This window comes from Anabrus simplex, chromosome 4 (genome assembly GCF_040414725.1).
Source record: "Anabrus simplex isolate iqAnaSimp1 chromosome 4, ASM4041472v1, whole genome shotgun sequence".
NCBI lineage: Eukaryota > Metazoa > Arthropoda > Insecta > Orthoptera > Tettigoniidae > Anabrus > Anabrus simplex.
Genome location: NC_090268.1, coordinates 373,113,065 through 373,139,634, shown reverse-complemented (window position 1 = coordinate 373,139,634; position 26,570 = coordinate 373,113,065). Strand labels below are relative to the sequence as shown.

At 40.7% G+C, this 26,570-nt stretch overlaps 1 protein-coding gene across 4 annotated transcripts in view; it reads left to right on the top strand.

The window, feature by feature from the left end:
* The window catches only part of Amacr (Alpha-methylacyl-CoA racemase), a 163,168-nt gene that overhangs the window by 29,269 nt on the left and 107,329 nt on the right, over nt 1–26,570 (top strand). For all 4 annotated transcript variants that reach the window (XM_067145814.2, XM_067145812.2, XM_067145810.2 and 1 more), the window contains one exon: nt 22,432–22,582. In XM_067145814.2, coding sequence (XP_067001915.1) covers nt 22,432–22,582 — 151 coding nt within the window. The remainder of the gene's footprint in view (nt 1–22,431; nt 22,583–26,570) is intronic.

The window sequence follows — 26,570 nt, the reverse complement described above, 5'->3', positions numbered from 1 at the left end:
CCTTATATTGTTTTTAGCACTACTCAGCACTATGCTAACATAAAAAATGACAGTTTGTTTCATATTATTTACAGACAGTGAATTGCAGCAAATGATTCTCCAGAATACAACTGAAAATCTACTAAAAAAAATTTGTGTATGCTTTAGCAGTCATGGTTGCTCCTGCTGGAAATAACGATAATTCATTCAGATCTCTCCTCTTCAAATGATGATGACATGTTTTTATTACTCTTTCACGGCTCATATTATCATAGTACTGGGCAAAAGCACATCAGCGGGGTCTGGGAAAGCAATCATAATAGACAGATTTTTTGTTATCTTGAGTATTGTTAAATCAAGATGGATTTTACATTGTATTAATGGAGTTAAGTCTGGGGCCAGAATATTTTATTGTTATAGAGGTGATTTACGTTGAATCAGTAATCATTGTACTTAGATTTCACAGTATTTGTTTTTAATATCCTATAAATTGCTGTAAATTTTTAAAAATTCTATGGTGTTGGAATTTTGGCATAGAAGAGTTCTTTAACCTGCCAGTTATCACATTTAAACATCCTAAAATATTGCCATTTTCAGCTTGTTGTGAACCTACTCTCTTGGGAACAGGATATCAACTAACTGCTTGCAATGTTGAGGTTAGCACTATAACATTCTTATAAGCTGTTATATCTAGTCACTGATACGTGCAGAAGAAACTAATATTCTCTAGTAGGTGCTATAGCAATGCTGAGGAAGCTCATACAGGATGCCACGACCCTACTACACTGGTGTAGCAGGGGGAGAGGTGATACTCCCACATGGCGCGTCTCAGGTGGCGGATAGGCTTGCCAGTGAACTTGAGCAAAATAAAATAGCTCTCTCGGACCAAACATACATCACCCTGTGGGTGGGGGACGCAGGTGAAGAATACACGCATGGTATCCCCTGCCAGTCATAAGAGGTGACTAAAAGGGATGACCAAGGAATGATCGAATTGGAACCATGAGACGACTAGTAATTAGTACCACCACGCGGGAACACCATGGGTCGCTTTTACTTGCGCATTAGTACCACTGTGTTAGGTACACAATAAGTTTGTGATTAATAGCGACAGTGTGTGAAAAAGGGTGGGTTTTACAGTACCTGTGATTAGTACCACTATATGAATGACACCATGGGTGAGCAACAGCATGGGTCTGCCTTGCCTATGATTAGTACCCACTATGTGAGGAACACCACAAGATAGTACGAGTCCCTGTGATTAGTACACCTATGTGAGGAACACCATAGGTGTGCGTTGCCTGTAAATGGCGCCGCAATATGAGAAACACCATAGGTCTGTGTTACATGTGCGCATTACATTACCTGTGAGTAGTACCATAATGTGTGGAATACTGCAAGTCTATGCTACTTTTGATTAGTACCTCAACATGACAAAAACCATGGTTCTACTTTCCTAGCGATAAGTACCTTTGTGAGGAGCCGATGACCTGGATTTTGGACCCTTTTAGACTACAAGCATCATCGATTCAGTATTGTGCTTTAGAAGCAGTCCCTTGATCAGTACTACTATTGTTTAATGCTAGTTTCTGGGAATGTGGGGCATTGCGGGTCGGATCCACTGATTGTTTTAAATTCATTACCATCCATTCATGCTTCATCATCACATTTTGAATTCTGGTCAGGGGATGATTTTGGACTTTTAAATTGTCATTACATTTTGTCTCATTTCATACCATTAGGGGCCGATGACCTAGATGTTTAGGCCCCTTTAAACAACAAGCATCATCATCATACAGGATGTAAACAGTGTGAGTAAGAAATAGTATGGTTACTAAATGGCAGATTAATATTGCCAATTTTTCCTTCAATAGATGACTGTTGTTTTTACAGTGTGTTTCTTTATCTATAATGATTATTAGTTAAAGAGCCTATTTTTTTCTAATCAACATATAAACTTTTACTTAATAAATGTATGTATTTTAATTAGTACAATGATCTGTTAATATTTACATTTTTTTCATTAATATAACTTATCTTCATTACTCATTTAGTTTCCATATAAACTACCAAAATATTTTTTGTTTCTTGACAAAGAATGACCCTATGTTTTACTCTCTGTATGCAAAATGGTTGACAATAAATATTTTAACAATTTTTTGTATTGAGTTTTCAAGGTCTGTCATAATGTTTAAACATGTTGGACCCTGTTGAAGTTCTTATGTGCTTTATACAGGTTGCCAATATTTTGAATATATTCATCATCATCATCATCATCATCATCATCATCATCATCATAATCATCAAATAGAAGAGGCAGAATAACAATGGTACAAAGCAGTACTGCCCAAACAACCACATTTTCCGAGCAGCATCCCGATTAAAATATGGAAAGAACATTTCAGCAAAGTCTTGCAAGCAAAAGAAACTCGACCAGAAGAGCTAAATGAAGACGAGTATCCAGAGAGTAATTTCACTCCCTTTATGGTAGAAGAAGTAGAACATGTAATAAACACAACGAAAGACAAAAAAGCTTGTGGTCCAGACGGAATTTACTACGAAAATCTTAAAAGTACAGCAACCCATCTCAAGAAAATATGGACAGACCTATACAATGAATGCATAAAGCAAGGAAAAATACCTCATAACTGGAGACTTTCTACTCTTAAAATTTTATACAAAGGGAAAGGAAATATTAGGGATCCAAACGCATATCGTGGAATAGCTCTCGAATGTACTGCCCTAAAAATACTGACAAGCCTCATAACAAAACGTCTATACAGCTTGGTTGAAGGATCAATACCGGAAGAGCAATTTGGATTCATGAAGGAAAAATCAACACTCCAAGAGGTAAAATGTTTACAAGGGGATATAGAAGATGCATTAAGATTCCACAGAGGTAAACTACACACTGTCTTTATAGACTACACTAAGGCCTTCGACCTCGTGAATAGAAATATAGCAATCGGTAAACTGGAAAAGCTCACTGGGAAAAATTACATCACGAGGATTTTAAGGAACATTCGAACAAAAATTTCATACAAATAGATGACAATGTTGATATATCAGATCCGATAGAACAAACAAACGGAGTTTTGCAAGGTGATCCGCTTAGTCCGCTCCTATTTAACATAGTAACTGCGGACATAACTCAGAGCATTAGAACAGAAAAGGTCAAATTGTACGCATACGCGGACGACATGGTGCTTGTATCCACTGAGTTAGCATATCTCCAGGAGGCTTTCAACAAACTTACAGTATGGGCAACCGAGAACTAACTTCAATTAAATGAAAATAAAACTGTGTCAATGACTTTCAGGAAAGGAGGCAAACCGGCAGCTAGCGATGTTATAATTTATAAAAGGGACGCACTATCGATCGTAACACATTACAAATATTTGGGAATCACTTTACTGACTCACGGAAATGTACACAGTATCCATGTTCGGGAGAGAGTTATCGCTGCTTTATCAACTATGAACAGTATACCGAATTTATGGAAGTTATCATTAAATACCGCGTTAAAAATTTTCAAGTTAAAAATCACTCCAATAGTGACATATGGTTTGACTTTAATTTGGGACCAATTAAGAAAGAAGAATCTGAAGGAAATCGAAAAATTAAAAGCAAGATTCCTGAGGAAGGCCTTGTGTATTTCGAAGTATACACCCTTACGTCTGGCATATGTTCTCGCCAGAGAAAACTTCTACATTGAGAATTTAAGATACGACCTATGCCTGCCATCAACAGAAGCATACTAGAGTCTACTCCGTGAACTGCAAGGAAAAAGAGAAGAAATAGTTCCTGAATTTTACGCTACAGATGCTATGGTCAGCAGAGAATGGATAAAAGCCAATTACTCATTGAGACACTTCATGACGCGTTTTGCTGTTCATGGTTTTCACCACGGTATCTGCACGAGAGACATCTACCACCAACCGGATGAACTATGCGTGTGCAAACTTTATGATGACCCACGTGACAGATATCACGTAATGACGTAAGCGCAGAGAAATATCTCTGACAAAATTCTGTGAAAATGCTTAAGAGTATGTCCTCTAATTATGCACATTGTGCGAAATTAAATTAAATTAAATAATCATCATCAAGTTATGGGATGGTTGACTGCGCTCTCTACGTGCCATCATTGGTACTTTCTGAGCACAACCCGACCCCAGATCAGTGACATTTTTAAAGGGACACTGTTAGCAGTATCAGAGTATTAAGAAAGAATATGCGACACTTAAGCTAGCAGAGTGGAAAGCAAAACTGTAACATTCCCATAAAAGAGGGGGAGGGGAACACTTGCAGTTATAAAAAAGGACAAGGAACTGCCTAGGTTTAAGAAGACAGTAAGTAAAAAAAGGGAGTCAACCTTAAAATATGTATTGAGCAGAATAATTAACAATCAAACTACGCAAGTGGATAACAACATTTCACATAAATACAAATAAAACTTAATCTCAGACAATGTAACAACTTCTATAGAGATGATGCAGACCAACAGTGTGTTACAAGGTGACCCCCTGAGTCCTCTGTTATTTGATGTCACCATTAATGATGGGACAAACTAAGAATGACCTAGCCACCTTGGAAAGGGTCAAGGCATGATTCTTAAAGGCAACCATCAGCGTATCTAAATGAACATGCTCCAGACTCGTCTATGACTTTCCTGGGAAGTTCTTTCTGATTGAAGATTTGAAATTCAAATTACCCCAACTTTCTATGGTTAGCTGGAAATAACTCATGGAAGAAAAGAAAATGAAAATGGAGGATATATGGCCAGAGTTCTGTATGACAGAGGACTTGATGGGCAAGGCATGGACCGAAGTAAACCAGGAACTCTGCCACTTCGTAAATTCTTTGGCAGTGCATGGCTGTCACCATAAGGTCTCCAAGTTTTAAGTTCTACCATGAGCCTGATCCCAGTTGTGTTTGTGGACAGCATTTTACCGTTATCATGTTGTGGAGTGTACAAAACAAGCAAAGTCTGTAATTAACTATTGTACAAACTAAGTGACCCTCTCATTCTATGCACAAATTGTGTGCTTTGTTGTTTAAATAAAAATAAAGTAAATCACATCTTACTTTCATTTCATGGACCAAGAATTGCCAGTGAGGAACTAGGGAGAAACTATTCATGCAGTGGATTTTGTTACTTACAACAAATTATGAAATTCCACAAATAAAACGGCACGGCAAAATAAAGTTCCTTAATATTTAAAATTTACTATAGTTGCATGGTTCATGGTGTGGGTTACTGTAGCATGTCCTAGTTCGTGAACCATGGGTAACGACTGAGTAGCCTAGTAAGTGGTTCTGAGAGTTGGGATACCAGTTGCTATGGAATGAGAGTGGGCATCTCGGACATATTCTGAGCCATGGCCCCCTCCTTGTGCTCAGGCAGCTAGGACTATACAATCCACCGGTGGTCCATAACTCGTTAGAGGAGAGATCCTCACTTGGACTATGTGTAAGTAGGATAGCATCCTGCTTCATGAATTTACTGAGCTCAGAACATTTTAAGCAAGCCTTGGACCTATGGGAGTAACAGAGTCCCACTCCCATTTGACAGGCGAGGGACTCCTTGGAAACAACTTGGCCAACAAAATGGAATTCAATGAGGAGCTATCAATATTAATGGAGCTTATGGAAGAAAGAAAGTAGAAGTGGCTAAGTCAGCAAAGAGGATGCATCTCGATGTACTAGGAGTAAGTGATATTTGGGTAAGGGGAGATAACGAGGAAGAGATAGAAGATTATAAAGTGTACTTGACGGGTGTTAAGAAAGGGAAGGGTAGAGTATGGGCTAGGGCTGTTTATCAGGAATACCATTGCACATAACATAGTTTCTGTTAGGCATGTAAATGAGCAAATGATATGGGTAGATTTGGCAATTGGAGGAACTAGGACGAGAATTGTCTCAGTGTATTCACCATGTGAGGGTGCAGATGAGGATGAAGTTGACAAGTTTTATGAAGCATTGAGTGAAAACGTGGTCAGGGTCAACAGCAAGGATAGAATAGTGCTAATGGGCAATTTCAATGTGAGAGTTGGAAATAGAACTGAAGGATACGAAAGGGTGTTTTGTAAATGTGGGGAAGATATGGAAGGTAATGGAAATGGGAAGCGTTTGCTGGACTTCTGTGCTAGTATGGGTTTAGCAGTTACTGTAACCTTTACTACGGTGGCTACACAAAACAAGTACTAAACACAATAAAGGAGGGAAGTAAGAGCAACTACACACTATCAGAAAACACTATACACTCAGAGAAACATCAGCTGGCCTACGCGGATCTCTGGCAACAACAACATAATACGAAATATCAGTAGGGCCAACTAGTGGACAATGAACCAGGAAAATGGAATGAACTACGACCTACTGAGGGCATGGATATGGCTTAGGTTGCAGATCCCAAAATAGTTCGCCGTGATCCTTAAATTTGAAAAATATTATTTACAAGTGAAAATTTTACAAATACATTCCGAAACGAATTCCACCAAACTTGCAACATACGAACTATAAACTCTGTGATATACCTAACTTAGAGGTTCTTTGACAATGCTTTTCTGTAAATTCAAAATTTCAAATTACTATACATCTAGTTACCAAAGCAGTTGTACAATGCAATATAGTAGGTCAAAAGCAACGTAAAAGCAATTACAATTTACAGTGAAGTGAATTTACTCTCTTAAACTCTAGCGTACATCAAGAGACACTGAACTACCAGAGGCAAACCCCAAGGTAAATGTATTAAATTACAATCTACATATTTAGTGAAATAAGAAATGGGAATGCCTCGAAAACAAACAGGGAACCCCAGCAGAAAAGCTAAGGCGTCGTAAATAATTAATTTGGTGAATCTAGGTTAGGTTAGGGCAGACTCCTATACGAAATAGCAACCGAACATTACGGAAATTTAAACCGGAACGGAAAGTAAGAGTGCTTACCCGAAGGTGCGCCATCCCCGAAGTGAGGCATCGCACACGACGCTGACCAACACAGACTAAAGGCAGATCAAGCCAAGACAAGACCGAATTTCTTACGAACGCTGCCTTGCTCACTATATATAAGAAACCCTGGCCTTGGAGTAGCCAATCAGAATGCATGAGTCCGCCCATCCCCTCCTAGGTTCACCAATCACAATTCCTACTCCCGTCGCGAACTTTAACTAACATTCTCGAATACACACATTTGCGAATCTTCCATTTCCAGAATAGTTAGAAAATTCCTTCTAGAAAACATAACCCACAAAAGGCACACACCCTGTTCAACAATTTTCTAGATACTTCTAGTAAGTACAGAATTGAAATCTACTATTTACAAATACCTATGTTACAAATATTACACAGTACAGGTTAGGTCATTACAAATAAAACATTATATCATACTTTACAAATAAAGTCTTCAAAAACACTTTCCACTTCCACTATATTGTTCACCTGTGACATCTTCCTTGCCCCGAGAGTCGAGCCACGCTCGACCATTAACATAGTTTCCTTGGGGAGAAAGCGATAAAATGTTCCCACACAGTACAGATGGTAAAGATACATCACTCTAACACACACGATTTCTTGAAGTAGACTTTCTGATAACAAACAAAACAAACTGTCAGCACACCACAGGTCCTTTTAGTAGCCAAGATTTTATGATTCATCAATAATTTTCAAAAATAATAAAGGTGTTCATAGATCCACCTATTCAATAAATATCACAAAACCTACATGGCTAGTCACATTACACTCCAAAATGCCTTCTGAACCTTTTTCAATTGTTTAGACAATTTGTACTCTATCCACCATAGGATGCACACACTTTATTTCTGCCAAATGTTAGTCAGCCAGGAACTTCTCACTTGTTGCCAAACAGCGTTCAAAAGCCTCCTATTGGGTGAGTTATGGACTAAGTATTTTGCACCACTTTTCCACACCAGTCACAGCACAGTTAGGCCACAGGTTCTCGCTGATGATGCGGCTGCCAACATGGCCGTCTGCTGCCAGCCACCATTCAATTTCAGTCCAATCGAGGTAGCCATGTAATTGCAGTGCAGTGGTATCTTGCACCAGATAAGCAGCAGGGTGAGACACCGTCCAGGCAGACTACCACCATTAGGACGTTCGTCACAGGATCGTGGTGTGGCATGGTAGCGCCCAAGGCACAGAGTGTGCCTCCCAACTTGGCATTTCAGGTTGCTGTCCGAAGAAGCTGGTCACTGCAGCCACTGTAACACAAACAAACCTCAGCAGACAGGGGAATACTTAAGGAAAGTATGCTGCTGGGCTCAAAGCTCTTGCGCAGTCACCCAAAGGGTGGCTTAATAAGTATGCAGTAGGGACTCTCCCTCGCACACCAGGGATATTAGGGCACTAACCCCGGGGTAAGCACTGCTATCTATAATACATCTGACAAGATTATGGTGGGGGTGAAAGGAAACTATAGGAGTTTACCCTAAACCTGAAAGTGAGGGGAACAAATTCCAAGGAGTGACCCTAAAGTAAAATGTACCTAACTTATTATTATCTTATAACTAAATCCTTATAAATACCTTACAAAAAAATTATTTTATAACTAAATTCTTACAAATAACTTACAACTAAATCTACATGGTCACCAACCATGGTATTTACCCTTCCCTACCAGACTTAAGGTACTTTGATCTGGGAGAGGTGGACTCTGCTGATCCTTTTCATTTCGGGATCGCTCACCAATAATGTCACTGGGGTAAGGAACTTTAAGATGGTGCAGGGACCTCGAAATCTGGGGGCCAACTTACTGATAACATGGTCCGCAGCACTACTGACGGGATGTGTTTTAATAAACACCTGGTCACCCACAGAGAGCTCGTGCGGCCTTCACCCGTGGTTGTAATTATGCTGGACCTTAGCGTAATAAACCTTCAAGTTCTTTCGTGCATGGTGCCAATTAGCTCGGATCTTTTCTGGGCTGGCATCGTCGGGCAGAAGATCATTAATTGACCATAGGTTAGATAGAGGAGAATTTGGAGTAAAAGCCAACATTAATGAAGCAGGGGTTTGCTTGTGGCTTTCATGGACAGCAGTGTTAAATGCAAATGACAACCAATTCAGTGAGGAATCCCACTTGGAGTGGTCTGAGGAGTGATAAGCGATGAGGGCAGATCGCAGGTTACGATTCACTCTCTCAGTATAATTGGGCTTCGGGTAATACGGGGTAGTGGTTACATGAGCAATGGATAGATCAAAACAGAAATTCCGGAACTGGGCAGAAGTAAAGGCTCTTGCGTTATCACTTGCCAAGAATTGACAGGGTCCAAACGAGGCGAATATCTGTTTCAAGCACGAGATGGTGGTGTTATCGTTACCCATCCGAGTGGGGAACAGCCACATAAAACGCGAAAAGGCGTCAACATACACAAGTATGAAACGATGACCATTCAGAGATCTCGGTAAGGGCCTGATATAGTCTATGAACAGTCTTTCCATTGGGCGAGAAGCTTGCTCAGAAGACAAGAGACCTAGATGAGTATTCGGGGCGGGTTTGCTGATGTTACAAATCTTACAGGACTTGACAAGGGTACAAATCTCACTATGCATGGATCTCCAAATGAAGTGGTTATGAATCTTCTCTCTTGTTTTGAAAACGCCCAGATGACCGCCCACTGGGGATTCATGAAAATATTTGAAGAGAGCCAGAACCAGGTTAGTTGGGACTACAATTTTGGGGTCTCTACGACCGCAAGCAGGACAACACAGGACACCATTCTTAAGAATATACGTTATACGTTTAAAGCAGAGTGGCACAGTGGAAGCGTGCTGGGCCCATAACCCAGAGGTCCATGGAAATGTATAACGTTACGGGGGAGAAAAGACTTACATGAAGCACCCTCTATCTCAATTATATTAAAAATAACAAATAAAATTTTTTACAAGAGACTAAGTTACATAACAGAGCAGCAGATACTTTACACATTTGACAAACGGAATAATTACGAAACCAAAACACAAATGAAAGGATAGTTGATTAAAAGACAGAAGAAAGACTTTTAAATTACGAGAGCGAGAATCTAGGGCAAACTCAGACACGTTGAATATTAAACTTTGAAAATTATATAAAGCAATAAAATACCGAAACGCAAAGGAATTAAATTAAATCAAACGAAATCAGAAAACATTAATAATAACATGAAAATAGCACAGAAATAATGCTTACCTCGGAAAGGCAGGAGTTCCCGAGGGTAGCCCTCGAGCGCGAATGCTCGCTAGGGCGGTCGGATGGAAAATGATGCCGAGCATACGCATAATTTTTCCAGAGCCGGCAAGAAGACCGGATATGGCTCGATTACAATTAACCAATAAGAAACAATTTCCACTAGATTCTCGTTCGCCAATACATTCGCATGACCATATATGGTCATTTCCTGGCTACTGACGCTAGAGAAATTACATCACTTATTTCAACATCCATAACCGCGCGTGCGGTATAGGCTGTTTCAAATTAAAGCACCTTTACATTTTTTAAATGTCACCAATTACATCATGATATACAGATCACTTTATTACTATTGCAATGTTAACAATCCAATCTTGAGGTTTTCTTAAATTACATTTTATTAGTTATATAATTTTTGAATCAAAATACTTCTTGCATCTCTCAATGTACATACAGTTCAACATTTCTTGCTTATTGCCTAAAAGAAAAATTATTACACACATATTTAAATTAATATTTCTTGCAGTTACTTAAAATAATTCCCGTTGAGTCCAGAGTTCTTATTTCTTCATATCTCAAAATATTACAAACAAAATAAAATCCTTCAGATATGTTAAATTTTAAAAAAACTTTTACATTTCCAAACTCCAACTTCTTGCAACACACAACATCCAGTTCCAGTTCTGTCCCACTACAGCTTACAATTACGCTTGCCGAAGTGGAAAGGATGGTAAATAAACTCCATTGTCACAAAGCAGCAGGAATAAATGAAATTAGACCTGAAGTGGGAAGGCAGGGATGAAATGGCTTCATAGAGTAGTAAGATTACATGGAGTATTGGTAAGGTAACTTGAGAATAGACAAAAGCAGTAATTGCACCCATCTATAAGCAAGGGAACAGGAAAGATTGCAACAACTATCAAGGTATCTCATTGATTATTATACCAGGCAAAGTATTCACTGGCATCTTGGAAAGGAGGGCGCGATCAGTAGTTGAGAGGAAGCTGGATGAAAACCAGTGTGGTTTCAGACCACAGAGGGGCTTTCAGGATCAGTTTTTCAGTATGCGCCGGGTAATTGAAAAATGCTTCGAGAGGAATAGGCAATTGTGTTTTATGTTTTGTAGATCTGGAGAAAGCATATGACAGGGTGCCGAGGGAAAAGTTCACCATACTGGAGGACTATGGAATTAAACATAGATTATTAAAATCAATCAAAGGCATTTATGTTGACAATTGGGCTTCGGTGAAAATTGATGGTAGAATGAGTTCTTGGTTCAGGGTACTTACAGGGGTTAGACATGGCTGTAAACTTTCACCTTTGCTGTTCACAGTTTACATGGATCATTTGCTGAAAATTACAATGCTAAAAAGAGAAAGATGTTCCACCTCTTCAATACAATACAATACAATACAATACAATAATATTGTAGCAACATGTTTAATATGTTATAGAACCGGTTTCGACATATGTCCATGTCATCATCAGCCGATACAAAAATGGCAAGAAGTAAACACATTTGTAACATTTATGACACTTTTCTTGAAGTATTAAAAATAGAAGTTCATGTAGCACTTTTTAGTGAAGATAATTTTTTTGTAGATATCTTAGGTTCTTGAGCACTCTTGCTGTAGATCTTAAGGTTAAAAAATGATGCAGTATAATTCACAATTGTTGTTATTCCTGAAATAAAATTAGTTGCTAGGTAACAAATGATATGATTTTGTTTTAGTACTTCAAGAGGTGGATAGTGGTATATATAAAAACTCTTAGAATATGAGACTATTCAATGGGATAGAATATGAGACTACTAGTACTGATATGGATTTTATGAGATCTAAGGAAAAGAAAAGGAATTAAAAATAAGAAATAGAAAAGTGAAAATGGTAAGGTAAGTAGTATTATGAGGCTCACTTTAATTTAGCCTTGTCATGAAGTACTAGAGGAAGTAAGAACCAAAAATTGGTATAAAATGGCAGGGAGGGATTAAGTTAGGTGGAAATGTATTAAGCAGTCTGGCCTATGCTGACGACTTGGTCTTAATGGCAGATTGTGCCGAAAGCCTGCAGTCAAATATCTTGGTACTTGAAAATAGGTGCAATGAGTATGGTATGAAAATTAGCCTTTCGAAGACTAAATTGATGTCTGTAGGTAAGACATACGACAGAATTGAATGTCAGATTGGTGAAACAAAGCTAGAACAGGTCGATAATTTAAAGTATTTAGGTTGTGTGTTCCCCCAGGATGGTAATATAGTAAGTGAGATTGAATCAAGGTGTAGTAAAGCTAATGCAGTGAGCTCGCAGTTTGGATCAACAGTATTCTCTAAGAAGGAAGTCAGCTCCCAGACGAAACTACGAGATCTAATTTTTTTTTTCAAGGTCCGATTGGTCACGAAATGAAACAGCAGTACAAATTTGACACTTTTCTATTAGTAACACTTACTGATACATCACAGCTATTTTTCAACATAGTCGCCTCGCAGATTGAGACATTTGTCGTAGCGTGGTACCAACTTGTCAATGCCCTCTTGATAGAACGTCGCCGCCTTCGCCTGTAACCATCTTTGTACGCCGGTCTGCAGCGCCTCGTCGGTGTCAAAACGCTGTCCTCCTAGCCAGCGTTTCATGTGAGCAAAGAGGTGAAAATCTGATGGAGCCAGGTCCGGACTGTATGCTGGGTGATCGAAAACGTCCCACTGGAAACGCTGCAGGAGGTTCGTGGTGGCAGCTGCAGTGTGCGGCCAAGCATTGTCATGGAGGAGGACAATGCCTGATGACAACATCCCTCTCCGCTTATTCTGAATTGCCGGTCATAGACGTTGAATAGTCGCACAGTATGCGGCTGCAGTGATGGTGGAACCACGTTCCATGAATTCCACCAACAGAACTCCTTTCCGGTCCCAGAACACAGTAGCCATACACTTTCTGTTGGAGAATGTTCGCTTGAACTTCTTTGGCTTACTCGGGGAGTGTGAATGCATCCACTGTTTGGATTGCTCTTTTGTTTCTTCTGTTTCAAAATGAACTCATGTCTCGTCCCCTGTGACAGTTTTGTTCAAAAAATCCAGCCCTTCATCATGGTAGCGCTGGAGAAACGCTAAAGCGGCGCCCATTCGCTGTGTTTTGTGACGGTCAGACAGCATCTTCGGAACCCATCTCGCACAAAGTTTGCGGTACTGAAGTGTCTCACTCAAAATTGTGTAGAGAGCTGACCTGGAAATTTCAGGAAACGAAGCACTCAACACAGAAATTGTGAACCGACGATTTTCTCGAATTGCCTGATCCACACGCTGAACAAGATCATCGGTTGACACACGCTTCCTTCCCTGGCCGCCTGCATCATGGATGTCTGTACGCCTTGCTGTAAAGTTCCTGCACCATTGTCGCACTTTGCTGTCGCTCATGCACGTTTCACCATACACACGACTTATTCGGCGATGAATTTCGGCTGCATTGCACCCCTCAGCCTGAAGAAATCGAATTGCACCACGCACTTCACACTTGGCGGGCGAAGCGATCGTTGTAGCCATGTTTACGAGCGCGCTGCACGTTCACTACTGACGGGACTGAGGTGAGGCGCATAACGGTCATTTCAGAGATGTTGCGCAACACATCTGCGTAGCGGTTCATCATATATTCGCGGGTGTTTGACTGTCACGACCGATCAGACCTTGAAAAAAAAAAAAATAGCCCTCCTATCTTTACATTGGTCTGTTTTCAGACCAACTTTGCTTTATGGGAGCGAAAGTTGGGTGGACTCAGGATATCTTATTCATAAGTTAGAAGTAACAGACTGAAAGTAGCGAGAATGATTGCTGGTACAAACAGGTGGGAACAATGGCAGGAGGGTACTTGGAATGAGGGGATGAAGGCTAATTTAGGAATGAACTCGATGGATGAAGCTGTGCACATAAACTGGCTTCAGTGTTGGAGTCATGTGAGGCGAATGGAGAAGGATAGGTTACCTAGGAGAATAATGGACTCTGTTATGGAGGGTAAAAGAAGTAGAGGGAGACCAAGACGACGATGGTTAGACTCAGTTTCTAACAATTTAAACATAAGAGGTATAGAACTGAATGAGGCCACAGCACTAGTTGCAAATAGAGGATTGTGGCGACGTTTAGTAAATTCACAGAGGTTTGCAGACTAAACGCTGAAAGGCATAACAGTCTATTATGATAATGTATGTATGTGTGTATGTATATATGTACTATATTTCCAGAAAAAAAAAAAAGGATAAAGAAAAAGGAAGGGATTTAAAAAAATGATAAAATCATCAAAAGACAGCTAACTTATTCGTTTTGGTCATCCTTTGGGTCTCTTTCCCGGTCTAGAAAGCCAAGAATAACGACTGAGAGGATTCGTTGTGCTGACCACACGACACCTCGTAATCTGCAGGCCTTTGGGCTGAGCAGCGGTCGCTTGGAAAGCCATGACCCTTCGGGGCTGTAGCGCCATGAAGTTTTGTTCTTTGGGTCTCTTTCCAATTAATTCCAGTATGTAGGTCACCTTTGCAATGGTATCTGCTCATCGTTTGTGTTTCTGCACATGTCCAAAATATAATTCACTAACATGCATTTACTTCTGGATCGGTGCAACACAAAATCGTGTTCTAATCTCTATTTTGGAAGTGCATTCCAGTCTAGTGATGCTGGCTGACCACCTCAACATCCTAGTCTCCATCACGCTTAAACAGTGTTCTACTTCTTTCATAGTTGGCCAACATTTGTACCATAGAGTGCACAAAGACAGAGAATGATACAATAGATTTTCGAATTTCGGTTGGCTTTCTCCTGGTGATCAGAGGTGGTGCTTATTGTTCGTCATTTTGTCCATTGATCCCTGCCTTCAAATCTTCCACAAGTTGAACTCCATTGTAAACCCCAACATATTCAAACTTCATCACTTGCAGTTGATCCTTGCCATGCAGCTGAAGCTGGAACACTAGTAATAGACATCCAGCTGAAAGCCCTATGTGCCATTGACTGTCCGTCACTGAACAGAAAAGGCTTGGTTAAAAACTGGAATGATATAGATGTTGATTCCCTTAGGGAACCTGAAATATTTGTCCCAAATTTGTTTAATGCACTCACCATGCATGTTGTTAATTGTGCTCTTTACCGACTGATGAGCCCAACTTAGCACACTGGGGCGAAATGCTGGCAATCAGGAATGAGTTAGCTGGAAAATTTATAATGTCCAATAATGGACCATTTATATTGGTATTAAAAAGTGGAATTTGGAGAGGGAAGAAATCTCAGAAAGATCCTAGGCCCGATACTAGAAGATGGGGAAAACTGACTGTGTTGCAGTCCAGAGCTTTACTCCCATATAGACAGGTTCTATGACTGTGCCAGGAAAAGGAGGGTAACTTTCTATGGTCGCGTGACAAGAATGTCTCTCAACAGACTGACCAGCTGCCTGTTCATTTTCTGGCAAAACAAGAAAGTTCATACCACCTGGCTGACTGGAATTTGAGAAGGATATAAAAAAAATGGGGGCAATAGGCTATGAGACAGATCCTGAAGAATGTTCATGGTTTTTAGGAAAAATACTCTGAAGAAGAAAGGTACCTTCTTGCCAGGGAAAAGAAAGGAGCTAGACTAGGAGAATATGTGACCATACTGGACTAAGATCAGAGATTAAAGCTTGAACAGGTGCCATCCCAAGTAGGCCCCCTTGAAATTGAAATAACAACAACAACAACAACAACAATAATAATAATAATAATAATAATAATAATAATAATAATTGTTCTGGGGTATCTGTGGAACGCAGAGGTGATGAAAGAAGGTGCGGGCTTGAATGGGTCTAACTACAGTCTCAAAATTAATATAAAACTTTAACAAAGGTTATATTTCTTTAGAATTTAAAAAATCAACAAATAACAACATAACAGGTACAATTAGCGATTTCAAAACAAGTCAAGGAAAATACAATATTAGTGAATTCAACAGGTCCTGGGCTTCAAGCCCCTCGCTTTACAATTCTTGAACCCCCAGCTCAAATTTACAAAAGAGCACAAATTATTCAAGGGCAGAAATCCCCTAATTCAAGAGCACTTGCTCTCCAAAATACAATATCTAGCCTTCCAGAGACACTCGTTACAATTACAAAATTTGAAAAAGAGCCTACAGGCTCTCAGTTTCTTACTGCCTACTCAAGGCAACATTACATCAATCTCTGGTCTCTCAAACCACCATTTACAAATAGAACTTACAGGGGTATTTAATACCCAACCTACCGGGCCTTCATGGAAAAGAACAGGTTAAATAACTGGCCCAAACACAAGGTGAATGGAAGCACACGGCATTCCAATATAATGAACACTTAAAAACCTAAAGGGCTCTAGGCCGATGAAACAGGGGCTATTCCCAAACTACTGAGGTGACTCGTATAGGAATTGCTTTAACACCTTACAGAAGAAAAGTTACAAAACGTAGTCACCTCAAAACAAGATGAAGGGGAGCTCGAGAGGATACATCACTCTATATCCCCGGTTTACAGTTAAAGATTTTATGAAGGTTTTTACATTAGCCAGAAGAAAGTAACATTTTAGAAAAGCTTGTTACATAACTAAGGAGTCGGACCTTTCCCTCGGGTTAAGCTGCGGAGGTAGCAAGAAAGAAAGAAGTTATGTGGCCATTACCTTGTAGATGTTCTGTTGACCGATGAAAGAGGCCGCCCACCTCCTGCTTTGACACAAACACTCAGTAAGATGACGATCACTTGGCCCAGAAACGAGAAAATCCGCAGTTATATAAACCCTCAGGGAAGGTTCGAGATCATTCAAGACTAAACTAGCCACACCCTCAATTTTATTGGATGAATTTCAAAGTTACACTTAGAATCGGACAAGAAGCCTGTGATAGGTTGAAAATTAAATACAGAAATTAGGGATTGGCTAGATTCAACACTGGCAGAAAGAAAAAGGAAATATTGCCAACCCAAAAATAAATGAACATCAATCAGTTACAAAAACCTAGAAATACAAAACTTCTTTAAATTATAACTTCTTACAACTCGCACCAGGGTGCATGATCATAGTTTTTAGTGGTGTCCTCTGTGGAAAAATGTCCAAACTTCTTGATGAATGTTAAACAAAACAAGTAGAAATTCACTCAGGTTAGGAAACTGCACAATAACAAAATTACTCAATATTTTAGTGGTGAGATCTTTTGATTAAAGTTCCAAGTTGGTGTAGTTTCAGTTTCACTGTTTGACCAATAGAGGAGTTCATTTAGACGCTAGTTTTGAATGCACGGCTTTGAGGTGTACCTCCCGGTACAATAATAATAATAATAATAATAATAATAATAATACCCATGTGGGGATTTACCGGTTACCTCCATCGGGCGCGTCCCATTGGAATTGGGGAAGCTCGCTGGCTCTGCCGCCAGCAGAGTCAGAGGGTAGTAGGGAAATAAAATACCATCGTGAAAAAAAAAACTGGTCCCTTGCCAGGGTTACGGCGAAGACTGGTAAATGATCAGAAGCCAGAAAACATCTTGAGGCAACCTCTAGGGCTAACAACCCTAGTTGTAAAAGGATGGGTACCCGTCCAAAGCAAAGTCAAGTCAAAAAGCATGATGGCACAACATTTCAAGAAACATACCCCAGGGGGTAAATCTTCGGATAAATCCCTCGTCGTGAACGCCACGGCGCACGAGTCTCGTTCGGATTCTGGGGGAGACTCGACATCATGCAAGAGACGAGTCGGAGCGTCTCGGTGTACCCCGAAGAGTCAAAAACTCAGACCAAAATCTAAAACCTTTCTAGCAACTTTCAACATAAATTCACTTACACAAAATGGCAAGCTGAAAACCCTCACCAAAGCTCTTCACGAAAATCAGATATCCATAATGGCCCTACAGGAAACAAGGTACCCAGATGAAGAGATTTTTGAATCCGAAGGCTACCGATTTTTCAAGAGCAAAGCGCAAAGAGGAATCCTCAATGGAGCTGTGATGCTTGGAACCGCGTTTGCTGTTAGAACCAAGATCCTTAAATCGGTTGCAAATTTCGAACCTGTGAATGACAGATTGTCTATACTCACAATTAAATGCGCGAACAAAACCTACGCCCTAGTTAACGCACATGCTCCTACAAACGATAAGAACAAGTCTGATCCAGACGAAGTTGATAATTTCTGAGACCTACTGGATGAAAGATTAAACATAATCCCCAAACACCATGTCAAGCTTCTTTTGGGTGACTTCAATGCCCAACTAGGTCGTGAACAGAAGTACAAGAGAGTTATAGGAAATTACCCTGCTCACAAAAGAACCAATCCCAACGGCAAAAGACTGGTGTCCATTTGCGAAAATCACAACCTGCAGGTCATGTCGACCCACCTTCGCCATCTACCCAGAAAGCAAATGACTTGGCGTTCTCCCGTCCAAGCTCTCGGAGAGTTTCAAATTGATCATGTTGCAATCTCCAGGAGAAACAGCCCTGAGATTATGAATGTCAAGGTAATGAAAGGCATCAATGTGGCCTCAGATCATTATATGTCTCTTATCAAATTCAAACCAATTCCCGCAAACACAAGGAAGACAACCAAACAGATCACACGCTTCGACAATGATAAACTTCGGCAAAGGGTCGAGGAGTTCCAGGAGAAGGCTAGACCAAATGACACTGACTTTAACAACGCCAAAAGTCTCCTTGTTGAGGCCGCCAAAGACGTTACAGAAATCAAGAGAGGCAAAAAGCATGCCTGGTGGAATGGTACCTGTGAATCAGTCCTCCAAGAAAGACTCAATGCGTGGAAACAGTACTACTCTACGAAATCAGAAAATGATTGGGAAACCTACAAAACCCAACGTGCCCAAGCAGCTAGGGTGTTCAGAACTGAGAAACGTAAATACGAAAAATCTCTCATTGAAAAGATAGAACAAAACTTTAGGAAGAATGAAAGCAGAGAGTACTACAGAGCCTTCAAACGCAAACTCACTGGCTATAAACCACCATCTCTATGCTTTGAGCGAAAGGACGGCACACTGGCGACATCAAATGAAGAAAATTGCAGCATTCTGGCAGATTACTTCAAGAATTTACTTAATTGCTCTAAACCGCAAAGCGACATCGAGACCAAGGAACCCTTACTCAGGTACCCAGATTCCAGACCACCCGACAGAGATGAAATCAAGCGCCACATTGCCCGTCTGAAAAATAACAAAGCGCCGGGGGAAGACTCAGTAGTAGCAGAACTATGGAAATATGCCCCAGAGGAATCACTTGATATCTTGCAAAAGCAAATAAAAGAAATTTGGAACAAGGAGACCCTACCCGAAGATTGGAAAATAGCTTTGATCCATCCATTACACAAAAAAGGCAGCATGAAGAACATCAACAACTACAGAGGAATATCTTTGCTACCCGTGACTTACAAAATTCTATCACTTGCCATCCTGGAGCGTTTGGAAGCACAAGTCGAACATCAAATAGGTGAATACCAAGGAGGGTTCAGAAAAGGTCGCTCAACAGCTGAACAGATCCAAAATCTCAAAACGATCATCAGATATTGTACACTAAGGTCCAAGCAGTATGTGTCTGTCTTTGTGGACTTTAAGAAAGCGTACGACTCCATTGACCGGGAAATCCTGCTAAACATCTTAAATGAATTTGGAGTGGATTTGAAACTGCTGGCATTAATTAGAGTCACCCTGACCGATACAAAATCCAAGGTGAAGTTCCACGGATGTCTCTCGTATTCCTTTGACATCAAAACAGGAGTCCGACAAGGTGATGGGCTATTCCCGATACTCTTCAACTGTGTTCTTGAAAAGATCAACAGAACCTGGCGGGTGAGATTACAGGAAACCAACTACAGTCCATTGAGAATAGGAACGAAATCCAAGGGGATCGCAACAGACTGCTTAGCATTTGCCGATGATATTGCTGTTCTCTCAAAAGACATAGAAACCGCTAGAGCTCAAGTTGAAATTTTAAAGGAAATTGCCGAACAAACTGGTTTGCAGATATCGTTCGAGAAAACAGAAGTAATAACTAACATCAAAGAGGCTCCACCAAAACTCCATACAAAATACGGGGACATCACCCGAGTAGACAAATTCAAATACCTGGGTGAGATCATCATGAAAAATGGACTGGACAAAGAAGCACTTCAGGAGCGAGTACACAAACTGGAAATAGCCTACCAAACATCCCGCACAATCTACAACAAAAAATGCCTTTCGCAAAACACCAAGATACGTCACTATGAAACAGTTCTGAAGCCAGTAGTTCTATATGCAGCCGAAACCCTGTCTCTAAATGCCAACAAAGGACTCCTTGAAGAACTGGAGAAAAGAGAACGCAAAATTGTGAGAGGAATCTTGGGATCAAAGTACAGAAATGGAATCCATCAAAAGAGATCCAACAAGGAAGTCTACAGCAAAATAGAGAAAATTACCGACACAATCAGAAAAAGACGGGCACGATTTTACGGTCATCTGAAAAGAATGGACGGAAGAAAGTTAACTAAAGAAATATTTCACTTTTTTGATTCAAACCCCAAAACCACAATTCGCTGGTTTAGAAATACCAAAGAAGACCTGCAAATGCTACATATCTCAGCTGAAGACGCCCTTAACAGAGATCTCTTCCGCAAGAAAATATTGACGAACGGGCTAAACCGAGACGAGCAACCGAAGAGAAGACACGGTGCCCCTTGGACAGAGCAGCGTAAGCAGGCCCACTCACAAAGAATGAGGGAAATTTGGGCTCTAAAGAAGGCCAAGTTCAGTGTCAAATGCAACAAGACTTAACGTGGTCCTTGATGGCCCCAGCGAATTATATATAATAATAATAATAATAATAATAATAATAATAATAATAATAATAATAATAATAATAATAATAATAATAAATGGACTTGTTTGATGCAGCTGTTCATGCCACCCTATCCTGGCTAACCTTTTCATTTCTATGTAACTACTACGTCCTACGTAAGTCTTGGATGTTTTAAGATGTGTCCTATCCTTCTACCTCTTCTTCTGCTCCAAATTTCATCAGATCATTCTCCTCTCTCCAATTTGATCTCAGTATCTCTTCATTCCTGATTCTAACTACTCATCTCACCTTCACCATTCTTCCTTAGAAACCACATTTTAAATAATTTGTTATCTTCCTTTCTGAGCTAGTTATCATCCATGTTTCACTTCCATACACTTCCATGTTCCAGACTGAAGTCTTCAAAAACATCTTTCTAATCACTATATCAGTGTTCAAATTCAACAAATTTCTTTTCTTATATAAGGCCTTCCTTGCTTGTGCTAGTCTGCATTTTATGTCCTCCTTACTTCTGCCATCATTAGTTATTCTACTGTGCAATTAACGACATTCATCTACTTCCTTTAAGACTTCATTTCCTAAATTGAATGTTTCCTGCATCACCTGACTTCGTTCGACTCCACTCCATTACCAGACTTATTTATTTTCATCTCTGTCCATACCATTCATCAATTTCTCCTGATCTTCTGCACACTCAGATAAAATAACAATATAATCAGCAAATCTCAGAGATTTTATTTTCTCTCCTTTGTCTTTGTTCCCCTTTCCAATTTAATTTTGTTTTCCTTTACCACTTGTCCTATATAAATATTGAAAAGGAGAAGAGACAAACTGCAGCCTTGCATCACTCCTTTCTGGATTGCTGCTTCTTTTTCATAGTCCTCAATTCTTATCACTGCAGACTGATTTTTGTACAGATTGTAGATTACCCTTCTTTCTCGGTATCTGATCACAATCACCTTCAATATCCTAAACAGCTTGGACCAATCAACATTATCGAATGCCTTTTCTAGATCTATGTATGCTACGTACGTGGGCTTGTTCTTAATTTGATCTTCCCTAAGATCAGACATAAAGTTAGGATTGCTTCTAAAGCTTCTCTCAACTCAACTTCAACATGGCTTTCCATTCTTCTGTAAATAATACAGTTTTTAATTTTGCAAGCGTGAGATACTAAACTAATGGTGCGGCAGTTTTCACACTTGGCAACGCCTGCTTTCTTCGGAATTGATATAACAACATACTGTCTAAAATCATTTAGTAGTTCTCCTGTATCATGTATCTTACACACTACAGTAAATGGAATAATCCTACCATGCCGATTTACTTATAACTATAAAAATATCAGTAAAAATAAAATGTACGTATTAAACATTCTATTTAGGTATAGTACATTTTTTGTAAATATTTGAATAATTTGGTAAAATGTTTTTATTCTTTGTCTGAGTATGCTATATTTTAACAGGCAGGAGATGGAGGTGGAGGATTTGAAAGACTAGACTGTCTTGCAAATGGGAAGAAATCACTTGCCTTAAATCTAAAATCTCCCAAAGGAGTTCAGATATTACGGAAGCTGTGCAGTGGTTCAGATGTTCTTATAGAACCTTATAGAAAAGGTATGTGTGTCATATTCTGTTAAAATAATTAATTTGGGTTTTGTATGTTTTTAAGTCATCGTGATAACATTTGTGGAGCTGAATATTTTAATGGATCAATTTGAACCTTTTAATTTTAGGTAGAGAGTTTCTTTATCATTCTGAAGATTTTGACTGAAACTTTGCTTTGAGGTTAGTACTACTGATTTCTGTTTGAATAGACACCAGGTTTGATTTTCAGATATGCTCTACGACTCTTCTTTGGAATAAATGTCCAGAACAGGATCCACTCAGTCTTCCAAGAATAACCAAGGAGCTGTCTGATGTAAAAGATAATGGCTCTGGTCACAAAAATGTATATTGATAGCATTGATATTCACTGTATTAACATCATCACAAGAAGTTAAAATAATAGCTTGGGGTTTTTCGTTGGTGAAGACGAGATAAAGACCCTAATTAATTTGAGTGTGTGTTGAAATGAATTGATCTAAAAGACTCTCCACTTACTTGTGTCAGGGTCCTCACTTTCATCTTTCATGACTTTTCTTGGTCAACACTTGTCCTCTTTCGATCCTAACCTAGGGATTCTTTAATTGTCTTGCTATTCATAGCCCTTCCGTCTTTTGCCGATACCTTCATTTTTCAAAGTATCAGACCTCTTCCATTTTTATTTCTGACTAAGGTAAAGAGACCGAGCTTGATAGCTGCAGTCGCTTAAGTGTGGACAGTATTCAAACCCGACTGTTGGCAGCCCTGAAGATGGTTTACTGTGGTTTCCCATTTTCACACCAGGCAAATGCTGGAGCTATACCTTAATGAAGGCCACGACCGCTTCCTTCCCACTCCTAACCCTTTCCTGTTCCATCGTCTCCATGAGACCTATTTGTGCCGGTGCGATGTAAAGCAACTTGTAAAAAAAAAAAAAAAAAGTAAAGAGAGTATGATTGCCTTTACAGTGGAGGACATTAGTAAAGAGGCACATGGTCTGTTTTGAAAAACAAGTTTGTTTGTTTATTAATTTTTGCAGAATATTTCTAACAATTCTATGTACAATTATTTGGGTTTTCATATATCACTAATTTTTTCATTGTTTATTTGAAAATATTGCTTTTAAATCATCAGCAGGTGCTTCTACTGCTGACACTTGCACGGGGTTGGATGAAAATAAACACCATAGTTACATAGCCAGGTCAGTTTCATCCTGCTACTGTATGCGACAGTAGACAGTACTACCTGCAACTGTCTGGCCGAGGGCTGGGCGGCTGTTAGCAAACCTGACACATTATGGGGGAACCAATGGCTGTGGGCAGAGTAGTTTACCCGTAGGGTGCTTGTTGAAGCCATTGTTTAGGAAATGACACATAAATTCAACTGGAAGCTGCTGCCTTGCAGATGTGGCAGGGGACTGCTAAGGGCTAAGGGAGATAACCCTGACAGAAAATCTTCCTTAACATTAGGCCTAGTAAGTCAGTTGGAGAGTAACTGCAATTGCTTTCAACACTTATACATACCTGCCAACTTTTACGGTTTATCCGTAGAATTTTTGGAAATTGCAGCATTTTACGGTTTTACGGATGGACGGTGTCATTTTACGACTTCGCAGACAAAAATTTGAAACGTTAATATTCGATAGTCACTCCACTTCCGTACAATCGATGCGTGGGTCAAAGGCAAGTCCACGATAGTTGATAACTCATTCTTTGATATGACTGGTATCTTTAACTGTGGGATGTTTGTGTTATTATTGGAATTGAATTTAAAGCTGGGATAACAATGGTGGAAGCCTTTACCTTCCACTCCTCCAAGGGCCTTCATGGCCTGTACGGAAGTGACTTTGTCTTTGTCATGTTATGTATGCTCCAAACTAATATTCACCATGCCTGCAGCTGTTTAACATGGATTTCTTCTTGATTGTTATGTTCATGTACAAATCATTGCCCTATGATGTAAGTAGATATGATTTCATTGAAGTATCCTGTTTAAAGTGTGAATTATTGTATTTTGTAGCCCAGAAGTACACTGACTGACAGAGCAAATGCAACACCAAGAAGGAGTGGTCAGAACTTTATGCCAATTGCAGGGTAGACTGACGTCACTGAGGTATGCTCATGATGTGAAATGCGCCGCTGTGCTGCGCACGTAGCGAACGATAAATGGGACACGGCGTTGGCGAATGGCCCACTTCGTACCGTGATTTCTCAGCCGACAGTCATTGTAGAACGTGTTGTCGTGTGCCACAGGACACGTGTATAGCTAAGAATGCCAGGCCGCCGTCAACGGAGGCATTTCCAGCAGACAGACGACTTTACAAGGGGTATGGTGATCGGGCTGAGAAGGGCAGGTTGGTCGCTTCGTCAAATCGCAGCCGATACCCATAGGGATGTGTCCACGGTGCAGTGCCTGTGGCGAAGATGGTTGGCGCAGGGACATGTGGCACGTGCAAGGGGTCCAGGCGCAGCCCGAGTGACGTCAGCACGCGAGGATCGGCGCATCCGCCGCCAAGCGGTGGCAGCCCCGCACGCCACGTCAACCACCATTCTTCAGCATGTGCAAGACACCCTGGCTGTTCCAATATCGACCAGAACAATTTCCCGTCAATTGGTTGAAGGAGGCCTGCACTCCCGGCGTCCGCTCAGAAGACTACCATTGACTCCACAGCATAGACGTGCACGCCTGGCATGGTGCCGGGCTAGAGCGACTTGGATGAGGGAATGGCGGAACGTCGTGTTCTCCGATGAGTCACGCTTCTGTTCTGTCAGTGATAGTCACCGCAGACGGTTGTGGCGTCGGCGTGGACAAAGGTCAAATCCGGCAGTAACTGTGGAGCGCCCTACCACTAGACAACGCGGCATCATGGTTTGGGGCGCTATTGCGTATGATTCCACGTCACCTCTAGTGCGTATTCAAGGCACGTTAAATGCCCACCGCTACGTGCAGCATGTGCTGCGGCCGGTGGCACTCCCGTACCTTCAGGGGCTGCCCAATGCTCTGTTTCAGCAGGATAATGCCCGCCCACACACTGCTCGCATCTCCAACAGGCTCTACGAGGTGTACAGATGCTTCCGTGGCCAGCGTACTCTCCGGATCTCTCACCAATCGAATACGTGTGGGATCTCATTGGACGCCGTTTGCAAACTCTGCCCCAGCCTCGTACGGACGACCAGCTGTGGCAAATGGTTGACAGAGAATGGAGAACCATCCCTCAGGACACCATCCGCACTCTTATTGACTCTGTACCTCGACGTGTTTCTGCGTGCATCGCCGCTCGCGGTGGTCCTACATCCTACTGAGTCGATGCCGTGCGCATTGTGTAACCTGCATATCGGTTTGAAATAAACATCAATTATTCGTCCGTGCCGTCTCTGTTTTTTCCCCAACTTTCATCCCTTTCGAACCACTCCTTCTTGGTGTTGCATTTGCTCTGTCAGTCAGTGTATTATTATTTTTGTCAAGCCGGGGTATGTCTAAAATCGTTAGATATTTTGTCGCGCGTGAGTTTTACTGATAGCCCTTTTCAAAAGTTGGCAGGTATGCTTATATGAGCCTCGGATGCAAACAAAGAACTCAGGGTAGACAACAGCACCCGCAGACCCATGCCAGGTATGATGGCTTACAGCCTGATGATAGGCCAAGCCTTGGGATTGTGCAAAAACCCCGGAGAAGACAACACACTTGAATAGGAACAATCAATGTACTGAGTTTAACTGGGAAATGGAGTAGGACTGATATTGCCTAAAGAGGTAGATGGTATTACAGAGATCCAGTACATCAATGAGAGGATTATAACGGCAACAGTTCACCTTGGGAAAGAGAAGCTGACCCTGGTGCAAGTGTATGCCCCTCAGACTGGTTGCAGTCAAGATGAAAAGAACAAGTTTCTCAATGACCTAGAAGAGATCATCAGTGAAGAGAGGGCAATCATCATCGGGGACCTCAACTCACAGCTCGAGACAGACAGGAAATGCTATGAGAAGGTGATGGGACCACATGGCTATGGGAGAAGGAATTC